At 49.0% G+C, this 22,637-nt stretch overlaps 1 protein-coding gene across 1 annotated transcript in view; it reads left to right on the top strand.

The window, feature by feature from the left end:
- The window catches only part of LOC108930854 (paired box protein Pax-5-like), a 61,549-nt gene extending 39,731 nt beyond the window's left edge, over positions 1–21,818 (top strand). The window contains exons 7-11 of the mRNA XM_018746331.2: positions 2,317–2,446; positions 8,161–8,262; positions 15,104–15,190; positions 17,363–17,449; positions 20,416–21,818. Coding sequence (XP_018601847.2) covers positions 2,317–2,446; positions 8,161–8,262; positions 15,104–15,190; positions 17,363–17,449; positions 20,416–20,492 — 483 coding nt within the window. The 3' untranslated portion in view covers positions 20,493–21,818. The remainder of the gene's footprint in view (positions 1–2,316; positions 2,447–8,160; positions 8,263–15,103; positions 15,191–17,362; positions 17,450–20,415) is intronic.
- Positions 21,819–22,637: the final 819 nt, after the last annotated feature.

The following is a 22,637-nucleotide window of genomic DNA, read 5'->3' as shown; positions in this document are numbered from 1 at the left end:
ACTTCCTCCGTCACAGCTGTGTGTTCACGTTTTGATCAGGGTTGATGGCTTATGAATTCCAAAATTGACAAAATTTACAGGAAAAAATGAGAATAATCCATCTTCCTTAGCCGGCTGTCAGGGGGCTGGCGAAACTTCATAATCTTCAATTACCCATGCTATTCTCTCGCATTTACATGTCCGCATTAGGGGCCTACATGAAAATGAGGAACAAAGAGAGAGGGGAAATCAAGCCATTTACGTGGATGGAGAGGAGGAGAAACCAGAGCGGTAGAAAGAGCTGACATGGGAGCGAGAGACAGACAGGCAGTGTGACAGGCTGCGCCAATGTCCCCCGTGCCTGTGGTGCTGGGGGGGGGGGCGCACGTCCAGGAGAACAAGACCCTTTAAATGGAAGGATGTCTTAAGATCGTTTTTTAAAAAAAATTGATTCGAACAGTGACTGCAAATCTGTTACAGGTTGACTTGAATTTGTTTCATTCTCGATGGTTAAAAACCCCATGAACAAATTCCCAAACAACAAGGCACAAAAATCGTTTTTTTTTCTTCCCCTCCAGCTGTGTCCATTATCAATATGCGAACCGCCTATAATAATCCATATCCAGACTTGAATGGACTTTAAGATACCACTGTCAGCATATTGCTACAGCCTAATGTAATACAGCTACACCTATTTGTGTAAAATGTTGCTGCTCTTTCCATCCTGTATAAATATTACTTAAATATGGTGATGCACATCCCTGCACCGATAGTGTGTTATTTATTTATGGCACTTCCTTCTTCGTTAGGATATGGTACCCTACCACTTTTTATGATATTCTGTATGTTGAATGGGAATCCACCGTTAAACTATCTTACTTTCCAGTCGAAGACCTGGGTTCAAATCTCTGCTCTTTGACTAAATATATTTAAAACCAGATGTGGTAGCCTTAAGCAACATGCCCTACGTTGCTCTCGGAAAAATGACCCGACTGTATAGATGGGCAGTTTGTTAGTGTCAAACATCCGAAGTCGCCTTAAACGAAAGTACCGGCTGAATGAACAAAATGCAACCTCACATAAAGAAACTCTGCGACTGTCCCCAAGCACATGTTTCCCATAAAGAGATAAATTAGATCTGCTAAATCGTGCCTGTTAAATTACATTTTCTCTCTCACAGCTAAAAGTGAAAGCATAATTTTCCACTTGCAATCCAGAATATGCTTTTTAGGGGTGATTGCTTGCAAATATTTTATTATGCCTACTTTTTAACTAATTATGTATGTTCATTACACTTCATAAATACACAATTTGGATTTAATAGATGGAACGCTATATGTTTCATATGACAGAAAAAAAAAATCTTCATTTAAGGTTTCTACTAAATTCCGGGGAACGTGCCAGGATTCACTCTGTTTTACCACTAATTAGTAATAACTATGAACGCAGGGCTTGGTTATTACCTGCTTAATGACACTTTATTCAATCAAAATTAACAGCCACACTATCCCTTCATATTTTCACAATAATAAAACAATAAAGCCATTAGAGCTGACCAGAGTAATCTAGAAGTCCATTTGGTGAGTAGCTCAACATGGCCCTAGCTGTCACTGTCACCCCGCCTGGCCGTCCCCTCACACTTTTAAAGAGCTAATGGTGACGCATGAGTCCTGATGGCAATGCAGCGCGAGGTCATGCGCAGGTGAGGCAGATCCATCACATGTATTCAGATTGATCCACTGCCTGAGAGAGAGGGCGGGGGCTGTGGGGGTGGAGGTGGGGGTTGGGGGGCGGGGGGTGCGTGGAGATGGAGAGGAGCGAGAGAGTGATGACACGGGGCGACGCCGCATGCCGTCAACTCCTCGGGCCGTCCCGCTGCAGGGACTCTTGGGATTGATTCGGCCTCATTTGCGCGCGCATGTATTTGTTCGGAAGATGATTTTATGCAAAACAACTCAACGCGATCGTTGCGTGCAAGTATCTGCAGTGCACAAACTTACGTGTACATCTCCTTCATTTGCTAAAGAAGAATTAAATGGGAAAAAAAAAAATCACATTTCGTCAAAAGTTTTAGAAGAGTTTCATCTTCCGTAAATCTCGTTTTGGAATCTTACACGTTCAGTTTATTTCATTCCCTCTGTATAATTTAACCGGGCGATTTACAGCGTATGTCCAACACTTTTTTTGACTATGAACATGTAGGTTAGTGAGTACCACGTTTCTTTCAAGTGTCGCCTTCAGCTGGAGAAGCTGCTTTGACGTTCACCACTGAGGCTTTTTATCTCCGTTGTATTCCAGGCTTTAATGTTCCCCAAACTTGTCCCGCTGTCCCTGCAGACCACAGACTACTCTGCCATGGCATCGTTGGCAGGGGGGCTAGAGGAGATGAAGAGCAGCCTTGCCAACCCAGGGGCAGCAGAGCTGGGTGCCAGTGTCCCGGGACCGCAATCATATCAGCTGGTGGCAGGTGAGCACTGACGAAACCGATCGACTGGTCTGGGGTACTCTATCGCACCGCTATTCCTGATCGAGTGAGTCGGGGGCCTAGATTTGGACCAGTGCACCCACTTGACTAGCTCTGGGGCTTTAAATTGGACTGGTCTACCTGATTGGCTGGCCCTGGGGCCCTGATTTGGACCGGTGTACATGATTGGTTAGCTGTGGCCCTTTGAAATGAACTGATGTACCTGATTTGCTCGCTCTGGGGCTTTTAATTGGACTAATTTACCTGATTGGCTTCCTGCGGACCTTTTTATTGGACTGATGTACCTGATTGGCTGGCTTTGAAATGAGCTCATGTTGCTGATTGGCTGGTTTTGTCGCTTTTGGTCGAGTTCATGTACCATTTCTTGGGTTCAGAACCAAATTTCATGCTTTGGCTTTATCCAGCCCACCTTGCCCTGAAACAGTCCTCAGCATCAGTGCAGTTTATGCAAAGTCTTTGTCGGTTGATTATGTCTGAATAGCAGAGAGTTAACAACTAAACAGGGGCATGAAAAGCAAGAAATTGTTGAAGTTCTTTTTCCTTTCTCTGCAGTAAAATAATTGTTGGGGGAAGCGCACTGCCGAAAGACCAAAGCTAATTTGCTGATTCTTTTCATGCACTTCTGCTCCCTTCTCGCACCGTGTCAAAGTGCGCTGTTGAATTCTCTCACCCGACATCCTATCTCGGCACAGTATTCCTCCACATGAGACTGAAAGTGTGGGGTCAGTGATGCCAAACCTGCATCTGCGAGGAGAAGTCCTGTGCGCACCCCCCAAGACCCCATCCCGTTCCCTCGCTCCCTTCACAGTTTGGGACGAGCAGCAGCTAATTAAGTACGGGCCAGGAGTCAGCTGACAGAACCCATGCATTCTGCTCTCTAATGAGAAAATCATTAGGATGGGAGCGGGTGGCTGCTCTGACAAGGTGTATTAAAGCCTGCTCTCTTGTGAACCCTGGGGGACAGGGGGGAACAGAGGGGTAAATGGGGAGTAGGGTGGGGGAGAGGTTTGGACGGCCTGTCATATACTGAACAGAAAGAGGAGGTGGGTCTGGGGGCTTAATCTCAACCAATCTACATGAAGATCACAGATGAAAATGAAAAATAAACAATCATCTAATCCTCTCAAGCCCACTGTCAAGGTTTCCCAAATATAAGAGGAGTCTCATGGATCAGTTCTGGATCCATCCATCCAGCCGGCCATCCCTAAGAAACAGTTCACTAGCAGTCGTGCCAAATGCCATTCGGCTTTGCACGATCCCCGCTGATGCTGAGCAATGCTTCGAGCAGAGGATACGCTTGCTGTCTTGAACAGCGTGTTGGGGAGCAGCTCTCATGACTATTCAAACAAGTCAGCAGGACCTCATGTGCAGCATCATTTAGTGGTTAGATGAGGTTTCCTTCCAACAAACAATGGCAGCTTAGTGGTCTGGGAAAGTATAACAGCAGGAATATTTGATGTAGATCAACCATGCACTACAGAACGACATGTGTTGTATCGCACACTTTCATGTGTAAAATATCTTATACAGACTGGGAATAAACAGGGTTCAGAGTCAGAGTCTGTCCGGAGAAGTGATGGCATATCGTATATTTGCAATTAGAGCAGAGTTATGGACATGTGGTGACACGAAAACCACTGGCTCAACTTGCAGAACGTGGTCACCGGTTCGGATTAACAGTTATAAATAATTAAAAGTCATTACGGCAGAAGCGAACCGAGGCTCGTTCGTCGCCGACATTGCGCTTGTGATCAGCGTCGCCCTCTAGTGGCGGAGAGGAACAAGCGAGCGCAAGTGTTATAAATCAGCGCGCTCTCTAAGATGCTTTTATTCAAATCTGTGCATTTCAGTTGTACACACGCAGAAATATTTTTGAAAGGCACCTGTGAGTTTCAGGACAGTGAATTTGAGGAGTATCATTTGAGGGGACTAGATAGTGCAAGATAGCAGGTTTAGGATCCTGAGGGTGTTTCTCCGCCTGGGTGCGCCGGGCTGCAGCGTCTCTGCGCTCGCTGTCTGGCTGAGGGATCCGTAGCGGCTTGAGCAGCAGGTGACCCCTGTGACAGTTGTAGCTGGGATCCACGTCTATCCAGCACGCCTCTCGCCGGGTCTCCTTCACACAGCACCCCTCGCCCCGTCGCCCCCCTGAAGAGAGGGTTCTGTCTGACCCCCCGCCTCGGCTTGGAGGGTCCTGGGAGACGAGCTGTGAGGAGCCCTCTCCTCCTTCCCCTCTGCCCTCCTCCTCCTTTCCCTCTCTCTGTCTCTCTCAACACAAGTCTCAGTTTCCCCAGTGTGGGGCGCCCTGCCCGGTGACCCGCTGCGGATTATGAACCGGTCACCACTAATGCCCCACCCCCCCCCCCCTTCATGTCACACATAGGAGAAAACTTTCAAACGCGGCAGCAGAGAGAGGAGAAAAAATGGTTGAGTTTATTAGGGTGTGTGTGTGTGTGTTTGGGATGTGTCAGGTGTTCTGTATGTTTTAGAGGACTCCTATTGCACAAATTTTGTGTTATACACATTCCTGGAGCCCTTAAAAACACACACATACACACTGTCTGAAACCATTTGTCCTGAGGACAGGACATCAGTCCATCACACACACACACACTGACTGAAACCGCTTGTCCCAAGCAGAGTCACAGTGAACTGGAGCCTAACCTGGCAACACAGGGTGCAAGGCTGCAGGGGGGAGGGGACACATCCAGGACAGGACACCAGTCCATCACAAGGCACCCCAAACAGGACTCAAACCCCAGATCCACCAGAGAGCAAGCACAGGCCAAACCCACTGTGCCACCACACCCTCCATTTTTTTCATTTTCAGAACCACTTGTCCCATACGGGGTCGTGGAGAACCAGAGTCTACCCGGCAACACAGGGCATAAGGCCGGAGGGGGAGGGGACACACCCAGGACGGGACGCCAGTCCGTCGCAAGGCACCCCAAGCGGGACTCGAACCCCAGACCCACCAGAGAGCAGGACTGTGGTCCAACCCACTGCACCACTGCACCTCCCCACCCTTAAATAAGAAAAAAAACACAAAAACAGAATAAAGCAAAATAGGGAAAAATTTGACAAAAAATAAATACAAATAAGTTGTGGATAATTGATTATAGCAGTAGGTTGTGACATGTAGCTATTTAGTCAGTTTAAGAAATAACAGCAAACAATAATAAGAATAATTGCATCAAACACATACACAAAATGCATATACGGTATTAATTTATGGGATTTTGTGTAATGTACCTAAAATACATGAGGAATGAGAGGCAGCACAGTGGCACAGCGGGTCATGTTGGTGCCTTGTAGCTTCTGGCCTGTGGGTTCGAATTCCAGCGTTGGTTTCTTCCCGCCGTCCAAAGACACGTGTTTCAGGCAAACTGGTGACACCGAACTTCATTTAGTGTGTGTGATTGCCTGTGATGTACTGGTGCCTTGTCCAAAGAGACCCTGCCTCACACCCTCTGCTTCTGGGATGGGCTCTAGACGACTGTAACTCTGCACTGGGCAGTTGCTGATAATAATTTGGGTCTTGGATTGGATACAGCTGTCTTACAGTGCCTGGGTGGTATGAGAGGATGTGGATTCGACCCCATTCAGTCTGTGTGGAGTTTGCATGTTCTCCCCATGTTTGTGTGGGTTTCCTGTGGGTGCTCTGGTTTCCTCCCACACTAGAAAGACATGCTGTTCTGGTTCCCCCATAGTGTGTGAGTGACAGAGAGAGTGTGTTCCACTGATGTATGGATGAGTGACCCAGTGTAAGTAGTGTATCTAGCAGTGTAAATTACCCTGGTGAATAAGGTGTGTGGGCTGATAACACTACATAGAGTTCGTTGGAAGTTGCTTTGGAGAAAAGTGTCTGCTGAATAGATGAATGTCAATTTACAAGTATCTATATGCCAGGCAGCAGAACATAGATCCATGCAACAGGAAGTGTTTCGATCTGCGCAGTGTGTTGTGACACAGCCAGTCCGTCTCGCACCGGCTCGCCTCACCGCCCAACAGTCATCTGACAAGGTGGGGGCTTCAGCGGTGAGTGAACAGCGTGCTGAGGGAGCGTGACCTTGGCTCAGCGCTTGCGCCGTGTCCTCGGCTCACCTGCACCGTCCAGCCGTGATCTCAACGCCACGTGTAAATCAATACCCCCTGATCGGTGGACACGATCAGTTTCAACATCCGTGCCCACACACACACACACACACACACACACACAATTACATTTACATGTAATTATTAGCAGACGCTTTTAGCAGACGCTTTTCTCCAAAGCGACTTCCAACGAACTCCATGTAGTGTTATCAGCCCACACCCCTTATTCACCGTGGTGACTTACACTGCTAGATACACTACTTACAATGGGTCACTCATACATACATCAGACTACCTGACAGGCACACACACACACAAACACACACTCCTCTCCCAAAAAAGCCCCCAACATCTGCTTCCTGCTCGAACCCCTGCCCAGTCCCCTTCTGTCAGGTCCTCCACCTGCATCTCCAGACTTCCCCGTGACCCGTGCGCACCGGCACACACCTGCCCCACACGCACCGGCGTGGTTTGGGCTCCAGCACCTCTTTCAGGCTAAATGAAGAGAAGTGAGTGGAAGTGATGGCGCAAACGTCGGCGCCGCTTATGAAGATGAATGGTCCGCACTCGGCGCGCTTTTATTGTCTGTGATATGTAAAGAAAGGGAAATGATTTATCGTGACAGACTGTCATGTAGTCTAATGCAGTTATAAATCCACACAACACTGATGGGCAGCCAGAGAGACAGGTATGGGGTGGGTGGTGGTGGGGAGGGGGGGTGGGGGGGTGTGGTACAGCCCTGGAGAGAGGGAACTGGGAAGAGGAGACGGCGAGGATGTAGACCGCGCCGTGTGGCTGCGGGTTCGAGTCCCTTGCGGAACGCACAAGAGGACCCCCCCCACCCCTTCAGGCCAAGACAAATACGTGCGCGTCAAGAGCTGGGGACCCCGCGCCGTGACCCGTGCGCAATCGATATGCCCCCCCCCCCCGCCCGTGCCTCCACACCTGTGGCATTTCGGCATTCGTCACGGGCAAGCCCCCCCACCCCCCCACGCGACCCCTTCCCTCCGGCTCTGTCTGCGGGGGGAGCCTCGCTAACACAGTCATTACGGAGATGCGTGTGCGACCCGTGTTTTATCAGCCGCTAATTAGAGTGGAGGAGAGACAGCCGAGGGCAGGAGTGGGGACCCGCGCGGTGTCCGACAGCGTTGTCACCCCCCCGCACCCCCCGCCCCCGCACTCCACGCGTGTCACACGCAGCCTTCTCACCGCCCGGGCTTCTGCAGCTACGGAGAGGTTGAAACCCGCCGAGGCCTCTCGGCGGCGTCCGCGCGATGAATCGCTGTAATTTAAACGGTTTTAGTGTCACCGGATGACGGAGGTCTTCGCCGGGCCGCGTTTTTAAATCTCTCCGGAGACGAACGCCTTTCCTGTTTTCCTGAAGGAGCTGCGGGGCGGGGGACCAAGAACAACCCATCATTTTTTTCATTACAGCTATGAAATACAGCGTTTCACTCTGCTTTGCCATTAATACAGCAACATTCAGCCCGAGGACTTGAAATGCATCATCTCTGTTGGTTTCTCTCTGCTTTTCCCTGGATTAGTAAGTGTACATGTGTGTTTACCGTGGTACTGACCGGCGCATGGTTCCACTCTCCCAACAGGCCGGGATTTAGCTAGCACCACACTGCCGGGATACCCTCCTCACGTGCCCCCTGCTGGACAGGGCAGCTACTCCACCCCAGCACTGACTGGCATGGTACCTGGTGAGTGAGAGTAAAAACCTTTTTCTTACCATGTTGTTCACAGCTCATCGGCCCCTGCCTCCATGCAGTGCGTCTCATTTACCGGGTGGTCCAAATTTTGTTTGTTGCTGTCATTTACTCGACAGGTTCCGTGTTTCAACGTGCACAACGTGTCTCGATCGCATGTTTCGAAGGGGCAGACACGGGTAGTGCGGTGGTCAGAGCCTCCGGGCTCAGAAGTCGCAGGTTCGAACCCCACCCCCCTGCTGCAGTACCCTTGATCAAGTTTCTTGCCCTCAAAAGATGCAGTAAAAATTACCCAGCTATACAAATGGGTAAATAACGTCGAATATCTTAGCACTGCGAGTCGCTTCGGAGAAACGCATCCGCTAAATGAAGAGGAACAAGTCCTCTATTTGATGACATCATAATTGGTACACGTGTAAAGGCACCGTGATCCACGCACATGTTGTCTGAAACCGCTTGTCCCATGCAGGGTCACGGGGAGCCGGAGCCTAACCTGGCAACACGGGACGTAGGGCTGGAGGGGGGGGAGGGGACACACCCAGGATGGGACGCCAGTCTATCACAAGGCACCTCAAGTGGGACTCAAACCCCGGACCCACCGGAGAGCAGGACCCAGCCAAACCCATAGCGTCACCGCTCCCCCCCGTGCACTGTGATCCTCCTTGATATAAACTGTCATTTATTACCTTTACCAGTTCAGCTGAAAGCAATTCTCAGTGTCGACAAATGAAGAAAACAGTGAGAACGCAGTGACAAGATGCGCCGAGAAGCATCGTGTTAAACGTGCGCCAGGAGGCCGGTGTGAAATGCGTAATTATCAATTTTGGCCTCGGACGGAAGTCTTTAAAGCTAAACGGTTATGTTGGCTGCGTATTCGTTCATGGCACTTATGGTGCTCTGGAGCTCCTGGCTGGGTGTTTCGAACATGTTGTACTGAGAGGGGAAGGAAATAGATTTCTGACACCGAAACAGCAAGTCGACGGCGGAGCCTGGGGGGGGGGGGGGGGGGGGTAGCAGCGGAGTCCCCGAGGAGGCCCTGTCGCTCGAGCGTGCGCCTCTTCCCGTCCGAAGCGGAGCCGAGCTGTGCGGTTTTCTCCAACTCGACCGGCACGTTTGGGTCAAAAGCAATTTACAAAGACCATCGCAGACGTGAGATGCTTTGTGGTTCGAGGGGGGGGGGCGGGGAGCATCACTGTGGCCATCAGCAGCGTGACTGCTGGGGACAGGAAGGTACCTGCGGTGACAGACAGAGCGGCCCGGTTTAGTTTGCTCTTCTTTTACTGTTACTTACACCGATTTACCCATTTATACAGCTGGGTTATTTTTACTGCGTCAATTCAGGATAAGTACCTCAGTCAAGGGCACTACAGCAGGAGGTGGGATTTGAACCCAAATCCTTCCGGTGCAAGGCGCTGGGCAAAACCACTGTGTCACCCGCTGCGGTTTACTGCAAGCAGATAGTGCTGGTCAAAAGTTTGAGTACACCTGGGCAACGCCTGCGTGGGACAGGAGAGCGAAGGAAAGCAACGCAGATGTGCGAAACATCTCTGGGAACTGCTGCAGGGGAGGTTCTTTAGGACGTGGTGCCTCATCAGACTTGCTGACCAAATACGGTGCGATCAAGACTGGTTTCCGGCACGTACCCCAACTTTACACTGGTACTTTGCCGCTGGTCGCACGTGGGCGTCTCCTTGTCGCCCCGTTTCGTCTATGAGAAGCAGAGGGGTGATCGAATGAATGAATGAATGAATGAATGAATGAATGAATGAACGAACCGTGGTGAACGGTTGCCGTGACCCCTGTTGGAGGCCTCGCAGGCTGGGTGGCTCAGCTTGTCACTCCTAAGGGCGGCGTCACGCAAACCCCGTCAGCGGCGCCCCGTAGCGGCGCGGGACACGGGATGGAAATTGAATTCAAATCAGGTTATGTTTAACTATCGCTCGGCCATTTAAATAACTGTTGCCTTTCCTGTGTCAGGACCGCTCTGACAAGGGACCCCTTTACCCGCCCTTATTTCTGCAGAGGTCTCGGGAGAGGGGATGGGCGCGGGTTTGGGGGGGGGGCCCTTGTCTCTTGCACTTCCTCTTTCGTCCTGTCTGCCAGGATGACAGCGCTCCCCTGGGAAGCAGGGCAGGGGGTTGCTGGGGGTTGGAGAAAAGAGGGGGAGAGGGCTTTTTTTTCTTTTTTAGGGGGGCAATGAATGGGATGATGCAGCCAGCAATGCGCTGCTCTGAATACAGTCATTAGAGGCGCGTGGAAGCAGCCCAGCTGTCCATTCTCAACATCAGTAATTTGTTTTAAATGAAAATCGCCGCTGACCCATGACTAATTCATTCATTCTCACCCACTCCATCTTGTGTTCTCTTTATCTCCACGATCCGAACTGGAGACGACGGAGCCGAACGGGGCTACGGCGCACCCTCGGCGTGCAGGATACGCGTGCACGCGCAATGCACGTAACGTGGTACAAGTGTGGTATTTAGAAAGTGAAAGCACACACTCGCGAGGCGCGTGCTGGCTCTTCCTTGCACATTCCATTATTGTCCTGTATTTATCTGACGCCTTTATCCAAGGCAGTTTACCATATTAGGTTACTGTACTGAGCTACTTACACTGATTTCCCCATTTATACAGCTGGGTTTTACTACATCAATTCAGAGTAAATACCTTGCTCAAAGGTCCTCCAGAAAGACCCAAATTCAACCCAGGTCATTTGAGGGTAAGGTGACATCTTTGCCCTCTAGATCACCCACTGCCCCAGCCAATAATCCAGCTGCCTTTGCTTTGCCACAGTATACTATATTTTACTATATTATACTATATTCTACTATAGTGCACTATAAAGATCAAATGCTTGTGTTCACAAGTGCATCTTCCAGCCCAGGACAGAGCAGGACTCTATCCCGTAGTTTTTTTTTTAAATGTCTATGGTCGCTAACTGGACACGCAGAAGGAAAAGAGTAATAATAATGTTAAAAATATGTGTTTCAATATTTCTTTCAGATAAAATATGGAAGAGATTCCCTCGATGCCCACATACAGTAAAATACATAATCGTTTTCGGAGAGGCCGGGGCTCACTTTTCTGACGTGACGGGTACAGACACAATACACCCAAAAGCTGTCAAGCGTCCATCTGAGAACTTTAAATTATTCCCCTAGTGGAAATTTAAACGTCATACATTAATATCAAGCAGCTGAAGCAAACACTCCCTTCATACTAGTGCCAGGCGGTGTATTCAGCTCCTCTGTAATAATAATAATAATATGTGTTGTAGTCTTTATTTTGTTCCGTAACACAATTTTTTGCTAATAACAGGGTGCAGCCCCATGATGAATGTCGCTGTTACTTATTGCGCCGAGCAGCATGACACACACGTGTGGTGACTTTCCGCACGATTCAGGACCTGGAAAAGTGCCAGCGAGGTGGGCAGGCCCTACGAGGAGAGCTGGCCAGCCTGTTCATCGCGCAGAACGGAAGGGGGAATCGTGCCCAGAAAACCATATGGAAATACATGCACATCCATTACCATACTTGATACAAATAGAAGAGGGCTTTTAGCTCTCTCTCACACGCACACACACACACACACACACACACACGCGTACAGTAGGTCCAGCCGCGTTACAGTGACTGTAAATGAGCCCCAGCGGTCCCGGTGTGTTCAGATACGCTCCCCTCGGAGCAGATGTGACTAAGAGTGTTTATTTAACACTGATGATTTCGCAGGGTAAAGTGAGCTGCTGAGCTGTGTGTGAGCGCGGCAGATGGGGTCGACGGGAAAGCGCAATTTGGAAGAATTTGAAATGCTTCATACTTTAAAAAAAAAAAAAAAAATAGAAACCAAGAGATGACAAAATCAATGACAGGCAAATTAATAAAATAGTAATAAAATAAAATAAATTTAAGAAAAATAAAATAAATGCAATTGAAAAGGGGACTGGTAGCGTAGTGGCTAGAGCTCCTGTTCTTGCGTCTAAAGGTTGCAGGTTTAATCCCCATCCCTGGCTGTAGTACCTCGGAGCAAGGTACTGACCCTAAAAATTGCTCCAGTAAAATTACCCGGGTGTATAAACGGGTAAATAATTGTAAGTCACTTTGGAGAAAAGTTATCAGCTAAATGAATAAATATAATTGATAGAAATTTTTTTACAGTTATTTTTTTTTTTTATCTTTGCGCTCATGGTGGTGACCGATCTCCTTTACCGTACTTCTGCTCGCCAATACCTCGCTTTTAATTGATTAATAAAGCCCCCCCCCCCACTCCCCCTGCTCCCAGCACAAATGAAGACCAGCAAAGGGAGGCAGGTGGATATCAATAACTGCCAGAGGAAAGGGAGAATAGTGGAGGACACAAGTGTATTTTAACAGCCTATTTGAGGATAAGGAAGGTGAGGGCAAAGGGTAATAGACCTCCGAGGGACGGGGGCAGTGAAGTATTGACTAATGTGTGTGTCAATGGCTGGGGGGGGGGGGAGGCTTATCGCACGGAGCCAAAGAAAGTCCTGGGACTCAAAGATCTTTACAGCAAACGTATATATATATATATATATATATTTTTTTTAGCCCTAAATAAAAATGTTCACGTAAGACTGTGGGTCATAACCTGTGTTTATTTTACACATTCTCATTTTCAATCACAGCGAGGATTTTTTATAGAGGTTTTAGTGAAAGCTGAAAAGGTCGCACGTTGTTGGCAAAAGTTGCGCGCAGAGACAAAGTTGTCGTGTCGCCGGAACGTTTTTAACAGCATATTGTTCCCGCGTTACAGTCGGCTTTTATGGGATAAATCCATAACTTTGCGTTTAATAATGGCAGCGAGGGGTCGGAATCGCCGAGTACCGCGCCGCCTGCGTTGAACATCAGCGGCTTTTACCACATTTACAGCCTAAATATGAACGTTCCACACACAGTCACTGTGTTACGGTGAGAAGCCGAGTTTTACTGCAGCAGCGGCTCAGAAATGTTGGCGAACTTCTGAAATGCCGATGCCGGCGGGGGCCAGGCTGAAAGTGACAGCGGCGCAGCTACTGAGAAATAATAAATAAATAGGAGAAAGCGTGTTGTTTGCGCCCCGAGCGCGAGCAGGGTTTTCCGTTTTTGACGAGCGACTGTGACCTTGAGGCGGCTGCGGTGAGAGTCCGCCCGCAGCCCTCCCTCCTTCCCTCCTTCCCTCCTTCTCTCACTCCCTCCCTCCCGGAGCTCACCCTTGTCTTCCAAACCCGACACGCAAACCTGTCGCCTTCGAGGCGCAGACACGAGTCTTTCAGGTGACAAGCGGGGAGATATTAACGGTCAGGGGCAGCGTTCTGACAGCTGCGGGAAGGTTATAAGTACCCACGAGTCCTCCTGAATCGCCGTATTATCTTTATTTTACCCTAATTCCTCACCGAGGCCTTCATCTCCTGCCTGTCCTCATGACCTGTTCCACGTGCGTTTGTGCCCTTTGGAAATTAAGGAACTGCTCCTAGGGGCAGCGTGACTCGAGCGAGCAGTTTTTCTTTTTATCTCTTATTTTTAGGTTGCCTGGCTGGGAGTTTTTTTTATTTAAATTAAAAAGGATGTGACATGATGAAACAAGCCATCAACTAGAACAAAAGCCCATAATGCATAACAGTAACAAGCAGAGATAGATAGATAGATAGATAGATAGATAGATAGATAGATGGATAGATAGAATAAAAACTATTGAAAAAGACTGCGCTGGCAGTATACACACAACAGTCATGAATCCGTTCCCAAATGTCAATTCCCATTCACTTCATTAAATCAAAATTAGAATGCCGTTGCATGTAAAGTGTTTTTCTTTTTTTGTCTTTTTTTGTGAAAAAAATCAGTGAAATATCCCTGCATACTAGTATTTTTACACCTCTTTAAGCTATTTTGTAAGCTTGTATCTACAAAAAATATACATATGATAATATGATCTTTAACCTGAATGTTTAATTGTCTCTCCTCTCAGTGGTGTTCGGTCTCCTTTGGGCTCTGCCTCCGACTCTCTCTCTTTCTCTCGGCTCCACCTTGCCCCGCTGCCTGCCTCCCTCCTTTCTTCTTGGCGCCGCGTCCCTCGTTCCTCTCCTCCGGCTGCTGCAGGGGGCTGACACCGCGGGTGCGTGCGAGCACTCAGGCAGAACAGACAGAGAGGGAGTGCGGGAGAGGGCTGGGGGCCCCGAGACTGTCAGCCAAGGGAAAGAGCTCCCTGGAGAGAGAGCGCGAGAGAGAGAGAGAGAGGGAGAGAGGAAGGGGGAAAGCACCAAAGAAAAGGAAGGCCCCTGTTTGGACCACAGAAAGAGGATGTGCTGGAGATGAGATGAGAGTTTTGCAGTGGCGGTGATGCTGGGTGATACTGGGTGATGCTGGGTGATGCTACAGTGAGGTCAGGGGTTGTGTGGCACCACCTATACCAACACACTACTGAAAGCGGTGGAGGAAAGCAGCGGGATGACCGGCACCACATTTGCATACAGTCATAAAAGTCCCGCCTCCCGTCACTGAAAGGTCATAAGAAACATATATTCGTTTAGTTGATGCTTTTCTCCGAAGCATCTTACATTGTTAAAGTTCTTACAATTATTTACTCAGTTACTGATACAGCTGGGTAATTTTACTGGAGCAATTTAGTGTAAGTACTTTGCTAAAGGGTACTAGGGTACTACCGCTGGAGGTGGGAGTGAAACCTGCACCCTTTGGATCCAAAGGCAGTAGCTCTAACCACTACGGTGCCAGCTGTTCTGGAGAGCAGCCCTGTTCCCCGATCCCAGGCCGGAACGAAAAAAGTGAATTGCAGGGACGTTGACGGTGCTTTCTATTAACCAGCGGTGCTGTTGTTTTCCAGGCGGTGACTTCTCGGGGAGCCCGTACTCCCATGCGCAGTATTCCACGTACAACGAGTCCTGGAGATTCACCAACCCCAGCTTGTTAGGTGAGTGAGGACCAGGCGGTGCTGGATTCGCATCTCCGACCCCACCCTACCGCACCCTTTGTACGAGCTCATGCGGGTCCCGCGCCGAATAGCGACCCCAGAACCAACGGGGAGTGCAGGCCACACATAGGGTGCCAACAGGGCGCTGTTCCCTCCGCTTCGCGCTTTGTTTCTCCTTCTCGATCCGAGCATGTGCTTGCCTGATCTTACTCTTGTTTTTACCATCGCCTTGCTGCTTTCGTTGGGTCCCGTCCATGTTCCTCATGAAACGGCCGCGAAGGTTTGAAAGCGTCCTCCCGGGATGACCTTCGCGCTGCGCTGTCGAGCTGCTGCTAGGGGGCGCTGTTGTCGTCCGTCCCCACCGCTAACTTTGTTACGGCTTGACCGAAAGCTCAAATTATCCTTATTTATAGCACAACTGCATGAGCTACGAAGGGGAAATCTTACGTCCAACTCTGAGATGACTCGCACTCACATAAAAAGCCCCTCCATTTAAAACTCACAGATTAAGACACACGGTGATTAATTTCGCACGTCGGTAATAAAGATGACTAATCAGTTTTCATGCCCGTAAAATATACAGCTAATACCGAATTAAGAGAATCAGATGCCGTGTACCGTTATTGCCATCACCTAGACAATGTTCCAAAATATATCTGAGAATATTTGCATATGTTACAGTTTGAGTTGTTATTTTTTTTTTTTTTCTGATTGATGGATAAAGAAGACCTACTGGTAACTGCTGCACGGAATATTAGCAGTCATTTTAAATTACATTCAGTATTTTGCAATTAACGTTTCCTTCTAAGTGAAATTTTACTGAAGCTTTTGCTCCTGTGGAGATCCGAACGGCGTAGTAGTATTTCAACACGGTGAATTAATACCATGTAGTGTACGCGCCGCTGGACCCAGTCGTAGGCCAGTGACAAAGATGCGGAGTTGAGCTGCGATCACCATAAATGAAAAAAGACTTAAGCTGCACTTTTGCTTAGTCAGATGAACGCGGCGACGTCGCCACGGTGTCTCTGCTTCGTTTCCGTTGCCGGAATGTGTCGACGTGACCGCGCCGCGCCTCCTGCTCAGATGGACTGTTCAGGTTATGCATCTCATGCTCTTGCGCCTAACACACCTGCTTTCTGTTTCAATGCCCTTCTGCCAATGTGCACCTGAGCAGTGCCAGCCCTCACGTATGGATATGCAATTTATGTGTATGCTCTAATTCTTGCCCTACTGCTGATCCCCTTTGCAAAGCAAAACCTTTGTCTGGAGTATAACAGCGTGAAACAAGGTAAAGTGTACAGTGTACATGCCGGTACAGTGCAGGACGTGAATGAAAGACAGATTTCTGTGTGTGAGTGAGCTTTGTAACCGTTGAGGGGGTGTGGTGGCGCAGTGGGTTGGACCGGGTCCTGCTCTCCGCTTGGGGTGCCTTGCGACAGAGCGGTGCCCTGTCCTGGGTGTGTCCTCTCCCCCTCCAGCCTTATGCCCTGCGTTGCCAGGTTAGGCTCTGGCTCCCCGTGACCCCCAACGGGGCAAGCGGTTCAGAAAGCGTGTGCGTTACTCCTGACGAATTGCAAAATGTTTAAGTGTGAATGCGGACTCTGCGCACACGGCGAGAATTAGGTGAGGAGCTCAGCATTACCCTCCTTTGCACTGGTACCGCGACTCATTTCCAAAAAGGGGTTTGATGTCTTCGCCCTTCCTGGGACGTTTTTGACAAGCGCTGGGATTTTCACGTTAATATCGGAGCGCCGTTTCCATAGGTGTTCTCTTTTGCTTAAACAGTTGCTTGTGGTGCTTTATAAATGTCTGTAACTTGGCCATTTGAGCACAGAAGGTAGCATGCTGCCGCTTTAACCCTGAGGTTGTTGGCTCAACTCCCAGAACTAGCCCTGCCGTAATAGCCACGAACCTGAACCGCTCCGGCAAAGTATCCAGATGCGTGGATGGGAGTTATTGTAAGTCATATTGGATGAGTTCCTCTTCGGTGTACAAACTGTAAGATTAGAAGAGCAGAGGTGAGCCTACTGTAGAAGGGCTGCAGTGACCACAGGGATGCAGACCACTCTATGCAGGGGTTTATGACATTTTGGGGGGAGGGGCTGAGATGGGCTTTGAAGAGCCACCCCTTGGCTGTGCGGTGTCCTATTCAGTGTGCTTTGCTCCCCTTAGTGTTCCAGCAGGACTATGGTTCGCGCCTGGGCACCGAGATTGGATGCACCTCGGGGCTGTTTGCCGGCCAGTCGGGCCAGATGCAAGGTACGTGGCGGGCCGCCTTGCTTTACCGGGCTCGGAGCCCTTTACCTTTCTCTGAGTGCTGCTGGAATGCCAGGGGCCCTCGTTCCTGACACGTCGGGCGAAGCGGGCCGTGGCCCGAATGGGTCCGAGTGGGGATCTAATCGCTCGGTGGCGCCACTTCGTTTGATAAGAGATCCTGAAACGAAGGCATGATCTATGGCCTTCGGAACGAGTCCAATAGCTGGACGCCAGGTAAAAATAATAAAAAAAAAATCACCCGAGAGGGAAACTTCCAGCCTTGATCCTGAACAGGTTTGACTGTCCAGGGCTGGTCTGCGTGTGGATCACCTCTGTTGTCCTATCCCATGGTTTTTATTTGCAGAAAAGGAGCGGGATACACTCTAAACTCCGTACCCCTTAAGGAGAACTCTGCGCTCTGTGGGTCCTCCAAGGACAGACTGTTACGATTAGCTTTTGTCTGGCGAGGTGAGGCTGTAGAGGGCGCAGGACAGAGAGAGGAGGGACGAGGAGCTCAGGGTAGATGGCTGGAGGTGAGAGGCGGGAGAGCCTGACACACCCCACCAAGGACTAGGTCACCGCCACACACAATAGCAGGACACGGAGCCATCTGGCTGTTTAGGCTAAGCAGGATGACCAGACCTCTGTCCCACTCACCCTGGAACGCAAACCAACCCCCTGCTGAATCCACCCACGTCCGTTCCCTATCTCGCTCTCCTTTCCCCGGCCAGCTCTCCTCCGTCCTCCCGGTCCGACCTTCCTTCCTGCTCCTGGAAATCCCCCACCGTCGCTCCCCGTCTCTCTCTCCCTGCATGCCGACTCCCTGCCCCCTCGCTCCTGCTCCGTCTCCTCCCCGGCCGGGGAGCGGGCTGGTCGCAGGGAGCAGCCTTTGTTTATCTTCTCCTCTCCCGTCTTATTAATCACGAGGCCGCTTTGCATTGTGCATCGCCCCTCTCCCGCGTCTCTTCCTCGCTCAGATGGGAAGCTCACGCACGCCCCGTTCGCCTCTCCACCCCCCCCCCCCACCCCACCCTCCCTTCCTCCCCACGCGCTCTCTCACCCTAATGAAGAATAATGATTCACCAGCCGGCCAATGTGATCCTTAAAGGCTTTTCATCATGTGGGCTCATCAGTGGTTAAAGTGAACACAGTGATCAAGATTAATCCTTTTTTCTGGAAATTGTTATTTTTCCCATGGTGACTGGGACGAGCATAAAAGGCTTTTAATTTTACTTGACAGGGATCATTCTGCAAACAGCGACTCGGCTTTCTTAGAGCCCCCGCCACCCCCCAGCTGTACGAGTACTTAGTGTCTCTCCATCTGTAGCGCCTCTTTGTAATATTCTAAAAATGTGCGTTGAGTTCCATGAATACGTACTAGGAGATGTATGGATGTATGAACAGACCAAGTTGAGAAGGTGTACAGGGGATGCGATGCACATTGCGGGAGGGAGGCGAAGGGCTCCTTTCTTCTGGATCAGGCCCACCTGCCCCCCATTACTAACCTTCTCCATATTTCCACCAGCACACCCAGTGACAGCTCTTAATGGGAGGCCGGTGGCCCAGTCAACCTGCACTTTTTAAATTTACCCTATTTTAATATTTTGTGAAAAAACTGAGGTCATAATATGCAGTTCGCATTTATGACGACGAACAAAAAAAAAAAAAAAAAAACGTGCAAGCTGCCAAAAATAAAAATGTTTTAAATTTTAAATTTTGGTAAAGTGGTTATTGTGAAAAGCCTAAATTATACACATACTGAAAACCAGATTGTGGTTAGTTTGGATCACATGTAGGCATTCTGGTACACGCTCCACCTTAATGAAAACCACTGTCAAACTGTACTCTTTCCTTTCTGCTGAGATTTTCTTAATCTCATTGAAAAGTCCTGAATAATTCCTTTGACTTATGTTTATCTGTGTTTGCTCTTCATTTTTTTAATGCATAGAAATGCCTTTATTTATATCCCGAGTGCTGCGTTCTTAGCAAAGTGATTTTTCTCCCCCTATTTCTGAGAAGTGGATGAGTGTTGGGATGACTCCATTTATCGCTTTATAAGATGCACCAGGAGTGGTAATTCATGTTGGCGTGTCCCGTTTGCATAAACACACTTCAGCGTAAGCCACTGTACTTCTATGTGGATTGACAGCCATCCACATGTCTCATCTTCAGTGTTGTGTTTCTCACTATGCCCAGCCCTACCTTAGCGGCTATGGTACCATCATGAGAAAAACAAAGTACCATCTACACATTATTTTATCCACCTGGTTGGTAAAACATTGACATTTACATTGACATTGACATTTATTTATTTAGCAGACGCTTTTCTCCAAAGTGACTTCCAATGAACTCTATGCAGTGTTATCAGCCCACCCACCTTATTCACTGTGGTGACTTACACTGCTAGAGACACTGCTTACACTGGGTCACTCATCCATACATCAGTGGAACACACACACTCTCTCTGTCACTCACACCCTGTGGGTGAACCTGAACAGCATGTCTTTGGACTGTGGGAGGAAACCAGAGCACCCAAAGATTTCCACTGCTAGATACACTATTTACACTGGGTCACTCATCCATACATCAGTGGAACACACACACACACTCTCTCTGTCGCTCACACACTACTGAAAAAGGATAAATCCAGGACAAAAGTAACTGCACTGTTGAATTCCACATCTTCCTGGAAGGGTTTGTACACCATACTGCAATGTTTTTGTACGTTAGGTTTTAGTCTGTCAATGTAAATATTTCATATTTCCAGGGGTCACTGTTCAGATCTCACTGGCCACGTGACACCATCGCCATGTTTCTGTTTCAGAAAATGCTTTACTGCAGAGCTTCATGACTCTTTAAAGTACTTTGGGAAATGAAAGCAGTTGCATGAAGAGCAAATGACTCAGTAACTCAGTGACGGTTCAAGTGACTCTGATGATGTTGGGTCCATTGTCTACCGCCCTCTACAGGTTCTCCATACTACTACAGTGCAGCAGCTCGAGGGGCGGGGCCTGCCGCCACCACCACTGCCTACGACCGCCACTGACCTGCCCTGAGAGGACAGCAGGGAGGCGAGGAGACCGCACCAGCGCCGCCCCAGGATCAGTCAGCCTGAGGAGAAAGAAGAGGAGGAGGAGGAGGAGGAGGAGGACGGGGAGAGGGAGGAGCTTGCTCTCCGATTTCAACAAGACGCTTTTCTGCACCGACATGATCAGCCGCACCATGAAGCACAGAGACTGGCATCAGCAGCCTGCCCCTGCCTCCCCCACACCCCAGTCCAGCCTTTTCCCCTTTTTTGAGTCCAAAAAAAAAAAAATCCATGGCCTTATGGTCACTGTCCTGCCAGAGGTGGCAAACAGTTGAGATGCACTGCGTTGACTGACAGACGCTGAAAGCGAGAGGTGGACATGGGACTGGACAAAGAGACCAACCCCTGACAAAATTCACATACTTCTTCTTTTTTTTGTTGACTATGGGAAGCCGCTCAAAGCCTATGGAACAACCATACGAGAAATGGCGTGTATCGGCGCGTAAACGTCACGATTTTGCACTGCCCTGGCCTCATTCAAAAAGACAAACAAGGGTCTGTCAGAACTCGGTAGGCATGTCTGTTTTGCTTTCACTCAGATTTACGAAAAAAGGCCTAAACATCACCTGTTACGAAGCAGGAGCAAAATGCAATGACCATTTGTGTTTTGTCAACTCAGCCCAAACTCCCAACACATCATATTAACATAAGAGAAGCTGTAAAAATCCAATAGCTGTAAAAATTTCACTCTAAATCCCCAATGGACACTACACCAGGTATACCATACCATACCATACATCCAATTACAGTATTTGCTCCTTGAAAATATCGAGCAAGTGCTGGCTCCGCGATCGCGGACTGGTGGTCGTGTTTTGAGTGTAACATGAAAGGTCAATACCAATCGTCAGCGTTCTTCGACTTGCGGTGCCGGAGAGGTAGAATCGCGCGATTGTCCAAATGGGATAGGATCTAGGATCTCTGGACTGGAAAGAAGCAGAGAGTCCAGTAACTTTAGAGTACCGTCACAGTGCCGATTCGGTGTTTTGTGACCCAGTCCACCTGGCGTCATCGGGTTCTTCTCCCAGCGGATTCTTTCTATTCTATTTAGCTATATTGCTGCCCCAGCACTTCTGGCAGATCTTTCTCTTAGCTCGGCTTAAGGTGCCGCTTTTTCAAGGCGCTGTAAATGTAGCTTCTAGGGAGGTGGCGGATAAGAGTGTGTGACCCCTTTGTGTTCCTTGCTGCCCCAGCGTTAGTGGAGGATGGAGCAGACAAAGAGACCATTTCCCACCTCCACCCCTGGGAATGAGTCCTTCCGTTTATCTGTCTTTAATGAGTATATATTGGACGGTGAGGCACCCAGTTGCTGAGTTGAGGCTGTCTTGCCAGTTCAGACTCTGATTGAACTGATGTGGAATCCGGGAGTCAAATCCTCTCCTGGAATTGAGAATCCTTTCACTGTAAGTCCCGGTGTAGATGGCGACAACGTGAGAGGGGGATTGAAGGAAAAAATAATCTTAGTCCTTGTCTGATGTATCAGGAGCTGATTTGTCTCATGAAGGTGATGCTTGTCCCCGTTGTGAATCCGTGGGGCTTGGGGTAAAGGAGGGCCAACCCATGCGGGGTCGCTCTACGATGAAAATTTCGCTTTAAAAATCAGGCCACTCCTCCTCCTACTTGTTCAGCTTTCTTGGTGTGTTGATTTTATGCTATGTTCCAAGTTCTGCTTCGGAGAGCCACCAATATGGCAGATCAGGCTTTAAGTTGAAGGCGAAGGACAAGAAGCTCCTTTAGGACAATATTTTATACATAATACAACTCAAGCTGGTTCTTCGCCACTAGATTTTGGTGTAGTTTTTTCCAGTTGTGGACTTCGCTGGCTGGGTGAAACATTGGTTCTGGACTGTTAAGGGCTCATTTCTGGCGGGATGTCTGGTTTTGGGGTAGGCAAATGTAGCTCTATGATAATCCACCGCAAGTTCTCATGCTATTTTATTGCAGCCTGTCTGGCTGCTGCAACCTTAAGGCACACCTTGGTGTACACTAGTTACCGAAATATCATGGTCTTGTAGCAGTAAAATAGCAGTGTATAGCACAGTGAGAGGTAGCTAGGGTTGGTAGGAAATCTACTTTATCCATTTAGGGGAAAGGGATAAAAAATAC

This window comes from Scleropages formosus, chromosome 5, assembly GCF_900964775.1.
Source record: "Scleropages formosus chromosome 5, fSclFor1.1, whole genome shotgun sequence".
Lineage (NCBI taxonomy): Eukaryota > Metazoa > Chordata > Actinopteri > Osteoglossiformes > Osteoglossidae > Scleropages > Scleropages formosus.
The sequence above is the reverse complement of the archived record's forward strand: the minus strand, read 5'-3'. Positions and strand labels throughout refer to the sequence as shown.